This window comes from Melozone crissalis, unplaced genomic scaffold (assembly GCF_028551555.1).
Source record: "Melozone crissalis strain CALT ecotype California unplaced genomic scaffold, PUWL_Pcris_2 ptg000231l_1, whole genome shotgun sequence".
Classification (NCBI taxonomy): Eukaryota; Metazoa; Chordata; class Aves; order Passeriformes; family Passerellidae; genus Melozone; species Melozone crissalis.
This window is the reverse complement of record NW_026535993.1, coordinates 1,093,826-1,102,106: the sequence shown is the minus strand read 5'-3', so window position 1 is coordinate 1,102,106 and position 8,281 is coordinate 1,093,826. Positions and strand designations below refer to the sequence as shown.

The 8,281-nt window shown below is 53.2% G+C and overlaps 1 protein-coding gene across 1 annotated transcript; it reads left to right on the top strand.

Annotated features, from left to right (window-relative positions):
- Positions 1-2,442: 2,442 nt before the first annotated feature.
- Positions 2,443-3,378, top strand: LOC128949430 (olfactory receptor 14J1-like). Its single transcript, XM_054294291.1, has one exon. The coding sequence runs from the start codon at positions 2,443-2,445 to the stop codon at positions 3,376-3,378; it is 936 nt and encodes a 311-aa protein (XP_054150266.1).
- The last annotated feature ends 4,903 nt before the right edge of the window (positions 3,379-8,281 follow it).

Below are 8,281 nucleotides of genomic sequence, written 5' to 3'. Positions count from 1 at the left end.
CTTGCCATTGCACATCCCCACATGCCAGTGCCCATCCTGGCAAGAGCCCTGAGCACAGAGGGAGGGACAGCATCTGCCTGGCCAGGGGCTGGGGCTCAGGCCTTGGCCCTTGGCATTCCTAAAACACATCCAGCTTTGCTCAGCACCAGAGACACCTTGGCCTTGTTTGTCCCCAACTGTCATCACTGCCTCCATTGTTCTGCTCTAACTGGAACCTGGGGACACTTTCCCAGTTTGTCCATCTGTGGGACTCATTAAAACTTCAAGAAACTTTGGAGAGGGATATTGACTTTGAATTCTTAAGTGATTTCTTCAACTCCATATGAGGGACTGATGTTCAGGGACTCAGCACCCAACCCACAAGAGAAGTCCTTGTTCTCTGTCTGTGCTGCTGGGCTGGGCCGGGCTCCTGGCGCAGAGGCAGCTCCTGACAAGGGCAGCAGAGCTGCAGAGAGACAGCTCTGGCCGGGAGCAGCTCCTCTCCCAGCCCAGCAGCCACCTGGGCACAGCACAGAAGCACAGAGAGAGCAGAAGCAGCCTGGGCTGGGAGGGTGATTGAGCTCTCGCTAGGGGATAAATCTTCAAAGGAGTTGAATGAATAATTCTCTGCCTCTAGGAAAGTTCAACTTCCATTCCTGGAGGCTTCTCCTAAGGCTGGCACATCCCACAGTTTCCATGATCTTTTGCAAGCCTTCACCCAGTTCCTCCTTTGCAGAGGAGGCGGCCATAGGGCAGACAGGGGAGTATCTGCAGGCAGCAAGGGCAGGCAGCACAAGTGACAAAGAGGTTAAAGGGGTGGGGTGGGAGGACAGGAGAGACCACATCAGGGGAGAAATCTGCACAGCCCCTGGACACAGTGAGTCTCTGGCTGCAAGGCAATGCAGGTGAGTTCCTGGAAGTGTCTGTGACAATGCCAGCACTGACAGGACCTGTCAGGGTGGCTCTCCTGGATGTCCTGGTGTGGAGCAGAACAAGCTCCGGAGCGAGGCTTCCCTGCTGCCCCCTCAGAGGCACAGGACAGGTCCCTGCACAGGCAGAGCTGACCCAGGGCCATGGGGTGGAGATGGGCTGTGTGAGCCCTGGCAGGGAGCGGAGCTGGGAACAGCGAGATGCTGCTGGCAGGAACAGCCCCACTCAGCAGAGACACGGGCAGGGAGGGACAGGGAGCTGCTGCCACAAATGCTGGCCAGGGGGATGTGGCACCTCCCTGCTGTCCCTGTGGCTCAGGCACCTTCCCCCAGCAGCTCCTCCCTGGGCTCCTTTCCCATCCTAAACAGAGCCCCTGCCCTCATCCCACGGGGGCTCAACTGTGCAGAGCCCCTGCAGCAGCCAGAGCCCAGGGAAGGAAGGACAAGCCCCTGATTTCCATCAGTCTCTATGTCCCTGCTGTCCCCTGGCAGGAGCATTGTGACATTTCTCTGCCATCTCCAGGTGCCTGTGCTTTCCTTTTTGCCACCATTGGGGTTTCTGAGGCAGAGCCAGGGTTTGGGGCTGGCAGGTGCCCGTCCAGGCAGGGACCCTTTGGATCCTGCTGCGGAGATGTGTCTGTGGGAGCAGAGTGCCCAGGTGCCCTCAGGGCCGTTCAGCTCATTCCCTGGGTGTCCTGCAGGGCTGCAGGATGCCCTCCAGAAGGGCACAGCTCTCCTGTGCTGTCTCTGGGCTGCCTGGGATCCCCATGGAGGAGACAGCTCAGTGGCAGGGCCAGGGAAATGCTGCTGGGCAGCTGCACCTGGGCACTGCAATGATCCCTCTGTGCACCAGCCTGGCAGGAGACAGCCGAGATCCTCATGAGGCACTCTGGGAGAAGGTGAGGGCTCTCTCCATCTGCTCTCTGCCCAGAGCCCTCTGCCCTCAGCACTGCCCTGTTTCTCATAGGGGAACTCCTCTGGGTGCCTCTCCTTCAGCTCCAAGCTGCCAGCAAGGGGCAGCTGAGAACAGCCCTGATGGGCAGAGCTGCTCTCTTGTCCCTGCACTGAGAGACCATCCCGGTGCCTCTCACACCCACACGGATTCACCTGCAGTGCTTTAGAAATGTCAGGGATTTCAAACACTCACAACCACTCCTAACTGTGGCAGGTGCAGCTGGATGAAAAAAGACAAGGAATTTCCTCAGCTCAGTTCTTCAGACGGGCAAATTGCAAACAGCAGGACTGAAAAGCTTTCTGGTGTTTGACGAGTCCATTTAATTGGTGATCATCCAGCCTTCTCAGTTGTCTCTCACTGGACAGGACTAAGGAATCCTTTGGAGCCCATTTGTAAGTCCCTGCTCTCAATGCCTGCAAAACCCAGGGCCAGGAAAGGGGAATGCAGAGAAGTGTTCCTAAAAAGAGAGACTCTGAATGTTGAATTGCTATGAGATGTGTAATAGATTTTGGTCTGCATCTGGCCCAGCTCTGTCCTGCCTTTTCCTCCTCAGCAGAAAACCATTTCCTGAGGCACCAAATGTCCAACCGCAGCTCCATCAGGCACTTCCTCCTGCTGGCATTGGCAGACACGCCGCAGCTGCAGCTCCTGCATTTCTGCCTCTTGCTGGGCATCTCCCTGGCTGCCCTCCTGGGCAACGGCCTCATCATCAGCGCCGTAGCTTGCGGCCACCACCTGCACACGCCCATGTTCTTCTTCCTGCTCAACCTGGCCCTCAGCGACCTGGGCTCCATCTGCACCACTGTCCCCAAAGCCATGCACAATTCCCTCTGGGACACCAGGGACATCTCCTACTCAGGATGTGCTGCACAGCTCTTTCTGTTTGTCTTCTTCATTTCAGCAGAGGTTTCCCTTCTCACAGTCATGAGCTATGACCGGTATGTGTCCATCTGCAAACCCCTGCACTACGGGACCCTCCTGGGCAGCAGAGCTTGTGCCCACATGGCAGCAGCTGCCTGGGCCAGTGCCTTTCTCAATGCTCTGCTGCACACAGCCAATACATTTTCCCTGCCCCTCTGCCACGGCAATGCCCTGGGCCAGTTCTTCTGTGATGTTCCCCAGATTCTCAAACTCTCCTGCTCATACTCCTACCTCAGGGAACTTGGGCTCCTTGCTGTTAGTGCCTTTTTATCATTTGCCTGTTTTGGGTTTATTGTTTTCTCCTATGTGCAGATCTTCAGGGCTGTGCTGAGGATCCCCTCTGAGCAGGGACGGCACAAAGCCTTTTCCACCTGCCTCCCTCACCTGGCCGTGGTCTCCCTGTTCTTCAGCACTGCAGCCTTTGCCTACTTGAAGCCCCATCCCTCCATGTCTTCCCCCTCCCTGGATCTGGGAGTGTCAATTCTGTACTCGTTGGTGCCTCCAGCCCTGAACCCCCTCATCTACAGCCTGAGGAACCAGGAGCTCAAGGATGCCCTGAGGAAAATGATGACTGGATGGTTTCAGAAGCATTAAACTGTCTCCTTTCTGTTGCAGAGCCTTTAGAATGTAACGCTTTACAATCTCAGACTTTTCCCGTATTTGACCATTTTTTTTTTCAGTAACTTCTTTGACTACTGTTGTTTTTTCTGAAAAATATTGCAGTAATATTGTTTGCATTTCTGCATTAATGTCTGTATTATTTTAAGGACAAAGACTTACAAGAAGTCTGTTCCCTGTGCATTTAAATAAAAACAAGTGCCTGCCCCAACCTGTTTATCCAGGATTCTTCCTCAGCCATTAACTGTCCCTGCAGGGGCAGTGCCTGTGAGCACAGGTGGAGGGAAGCGACTCCCAGCACAGCAGCACAGCCAGGGACAATGCCCCTGCCTCTTCCCACATCTGCTCTGCCCAACTGCACCCTGTCCTTGCCAGCCCTGCTGTGGCTGTAAGGCCGGAGCGCTCTGGCAGCTTGGTCACTGTCCTGCTGCGTGTCCCTGCTGTGGCCACAGGCAGGGCCAGGCCATGGGCACTGCTGGGACACAGCTGGGCTCCAGCACAGCAGCTCCAGCAGCAAAGGGCATCTCCTGAGGGCAGGGCAGGGAGGCTTTGCTCCCCTCCAGAGCTCTGTCAGCAATGTGCTCCAGGAATGCCCTGGCACAGCAAAGCCCAGTGCCTGGGGAATTGGGGGAGCGTGCAGGGGGGGCTCACAGCAGTGTCCTGGCACAGCCAGAGCTCCTGGTATGGACCTGAGGCAGCAGCAGAACAGGGCCTGGGCTGTGTCTTTGTTCTGGGACAGCCTGGGAAGGTGCCCCAGGGCAATTGTCCCACACCAGCCCCTGCAACCACCATTGCCAGCACTGGCCTCTCCCCACCTGCAGGAGGTTGTTTGTCCCTGCACGGAGGGACACCAAGTGACCAGGCCAGCAGGTGCCAAGCAAGCCACAAGAAAGGGCAGGAAAAATTTATGCATCAGAAGAAAGGCAGTTCAATAGCGAAAAACCCAAACCCAACCAAAAAAAACCAAAGCAAGACCCACCCCCAACAACACAAAAACCCCACAAACAAACCAACCGCAAAAAGAAAAGACCATAAACAGAAGAAAAGCAAATCTCCTATCAGCAGAAAATGTTTTACCACCCTGTAGCAGGAGAGGATTCTGTATTTGCAGCAGCTTTTTCAAAGAAAAATATCTTAAAAAAAATATTCCCTACCACTCCTGCCATCCCGCTTCTCTAACTCAATTTCTGATCATGGTGTGACATGGAATGGAACATCCCTTGGGTCAGTCCAGCCCAGCTGTCCATCCCTGTTCCCCAGGAACACTTGCCCACCCCAGGCCCATAGGGTGGGGGGGTTGCAGACGCCTCATGCAAGGCGAGCACTGAGACAAGGACAGAAGAAGAGAACAAAATGTACTCTTGTCAAGGACAGTAGAACAGAACAGTCTTGGAGAAACTGATTGAGGATGCACCTCTGGCAAACAGAAGTCACACAAAATGCAAGCAGGATGCCAGCTCAGCTCTGCAAGGCTGACAAAGCAGAAGTTATGCAAAATAATAATATTGCCCTTACTCAAAAGGAGGGGTCAAGGAACAGCCACCTAAAAGGGCACTGGATGTTGAAGACAAAATCCAAAGAACCATGAAAGGATTTGTGATAAGGGGGTTCAACTATGTCAAATAAACTCAAAGGAACTGGGGATAGCTAATGGATACATAATCAGTGTGTGTGATAAAAACTGTGTTCATTTAATGCTTAATGCACTCCAATGGAGGGAGGATGGCCCAAGTGACCACCATACTGTAATAAAGAATACCTGCTTTCAAATACTCAAAACTGTTCAGAAGTTTCTATCCAGTGGATTTCGGTATCAGTGGTGTCCTTGACTCCCTTATGCCCCACAGTTTCACAATGGCTCCTTGGCTCCATGAGGCCCTGCTGTAGAACAATGGACCCTTGGTTCCATTGGGTTCTGTACTGTCAAAATGGCCTCCTTGGTTCTGCACTGCCACAATGCTCTCCTTGGTTCCACAAGGCCTTGGTGTGTCACAACAGCCCCTTGGTTCCATCAACTGCCAGAGTGTCACCCTGGTCTCTTGGATCTGCAGTGTCACAATGGACAATTGGTCACAAGCAGCCCTGCTGCGTCACCATGAATATTTGGTTCCATGGAGCCCCACAGTGTCACAATGGCCCCTTGGCTCCACGAGGTTCCACAGCATCACCATGGTCTCCTTGGATCTGCAGTATCTCCATGGACCATTGGTTCCATGTGGCCCTGCTGTGTCACAGTGCTTCCTTGGTTCCATGAAGCCCCACTGCATAAGAATGGAATCTTGATCCCGTGAGTTTCTGTACTGTCAGCAATGGTTTCTTTGTTCCAATGAGGCCCTGCTGTGTCACAATGGACCCTGGGTTCCATGAAGTTCTTCAGTGTCACAATGGTCCCTTGGATCCATGAGGTCCCACAGTGTCACCATGATGTCCTTGGATCCACACTGCCATAATGGGCCATTGTTGCAGGTGGAATAGCTGCTAATAAAGCCCAGGGTAGGGAAGCAAAAAGGGCCTTTGCTTGGTATCCACAGATATTTAATTCAGCCGAGCAATGAGATGTTCAGGGTCACAAGGCAGGACTCCTGGGGGGAGTCCAGGTTTCTGTATCTCGAGAGGAAGGGGTTGATCAGTGCCATGGGGGCAGTACAAAGATGGGGCCAATGGGGAATGGGGAGGGAGGGGCTGAGGGACACAGAACAAGGGGAAGGAGCCAATGGGGTCGCACAGATTTTGAGGGAAGCTTCTTGTGTCTCCCTAACCCAGGGAATGCCTCTCATGGTCTCCACAGCTGCAGAGTGTCAAAATGGCCCCTTGGTTCTTTTGGGCTCCTCAGGATCCCAGTGGCCCCTTGGCTACATGAGGTCCAGCTGTGTCACACTGGCTCCTTGCTTCCGTTGAGCCCCACAGCATCACAATTGTCCTCCTTTAGTTCCATGAGGTCCCTCAATGTCACAATGGACCTCTGATTCCATGAGTCCCACATTGTTCCATGAATCCTTAGTTCCATGGGGATGTCACATCCTTAGTTCCTGTAGTTTCACAATGGTCCCTTGGTTCCGTGGTGCCACACAGTGCCACAATTGCCCAACAGGGCCTCATAGTATCACAATGGACTCCTTGGTTCCATGGAGACACAAAGTGCCACAATGGCCCTTTGGTTTCATAAGGCCTCAAGGTGTAGAAATGGCCCCCATGGTTTCCTGCAGCCATACTGTGTCACAATGGACCAGTGGTTCCATGATGCCCCAGAGTGTCACAATGGTCTCCTTGATTCTGCACTTTGAGAATCTCCCCTTGGTCCCTTGAAGCCCCACAGTGTCACTATTGTGCTCTTGGTTCAATGAGGTTTTGCTGTTTCACAATGCTCCTTTGGTTCCATGAGGCATTCCTGTGTCACACTGGCCTCTTGTTTCCATAGGGCTCCCGAGTGTCATAATGGTCCCTGGCTTCCACGAGGCCTGGCAGTGTCACAGGGGTCTCCTTGGTGCTGATGTATTACAATGGACCCTTGGTTCCATGGGGACTCACAATATGAGACGGGCCTCCTTGGTTCCCTGAGGCCCTGCAGAGCCCCTTGATTCAACGAGGCCTCCAAGTGTCATCATGGCCTCCAGGATTCCATGAGGCCCTGCAATATCCCAATGGACCTTTGGTTCCATGGGGTCCTGCACTGTTCCATGTTTCCTTAGTTCCATGGGGCCCTGCAGTGTCACAATGGCCTCCTTGGTTCCATGGTGCCACACAGTGTGACAACTGCCCCTTGGCCTGCGAAGACTCCAGAGTGTCACAATGGTTCCTTGCTTCCATGAGGCCTTGTAGTGTCAGAATGGTCTTCATGATCCCATAAGGCCTTGCAGCATCACAACAGACCATTGGTTTCATGGAGCCCCACAGTGTCACTATGGTGCCCTTGGCTCCACAAGGCTCTGAAGTGCCACAATGGCCTTTTGGTTTCACAAGGCCTCCAAGTCTATAAATGGCCTCCATGAGGCTCTGCTGTGTCACAACGGACGTTGGTTTCATGATGCCCCAAAGTGTGACAATGGTATCCTTGGTTCCACGGTGTCAGAATGGACCCTTCATCCCATGGACACCCACAGTGTTCACTGCAGTCCCCCTGATTCCACCAGGCCCTGCCATGCTCTAATGGCCCCTTGGTTCCAGTGGGTCCCAAAGTGTCAGAACAGTCTCCATTGTTCCATGAGGCCCCGCAATGTCACTGTGCTCCCCTTGGTTCCACAGGGCCCCAAAGTGGAACAATGGACTCTTGGTTCCATGAGGTTCCTCAGTCCCAAAAGTCTCCTTGGATCTGCAGTGTCACAGTGACCCCTTGGCTCCATGTGGCTACGCTGTGTCACAATGGCTCATGGTTCCATGAGGCCACACAGTTTAACAAGGGACCCTTTATTCCATAGGCCTTGCTGTGTCCCAATGGACTTCTGGTTCCATGAGCTCTCACACTGCCAGCAGCAGTCTCCTTGGTTCTGCAGTGTCACCATGGGCCCTTTGTTCCATGAGGTATCTCAGGGTCACAATGGTCTCTTTGGATCCGCACCATCACAATGGACTATTGGTTCAATGTGGCCCCAATGCGCCCAAATGGATTTTGGTTCCATGGGGTTCTGCTGTGTCACCATAAACCCTTTGTTCCATGAGTTTGCACAGTGTCACAGCTGACTCCTTAGTTCTGTGAGGCCCCACTGACACCAAATCTCTGAAAGATCAGAATAAGGCTCCTGAAATCTAATTTGGTATTTCACAGGGTGTCATTTATCCAGGCCTGAGCTCTAGTGATGAAAAACTCCTAACTTTACGTGGACATGTTATTCTACCATTGTCTTGCTTATACACAGTCAGTAAATATGAATTACAATTTACC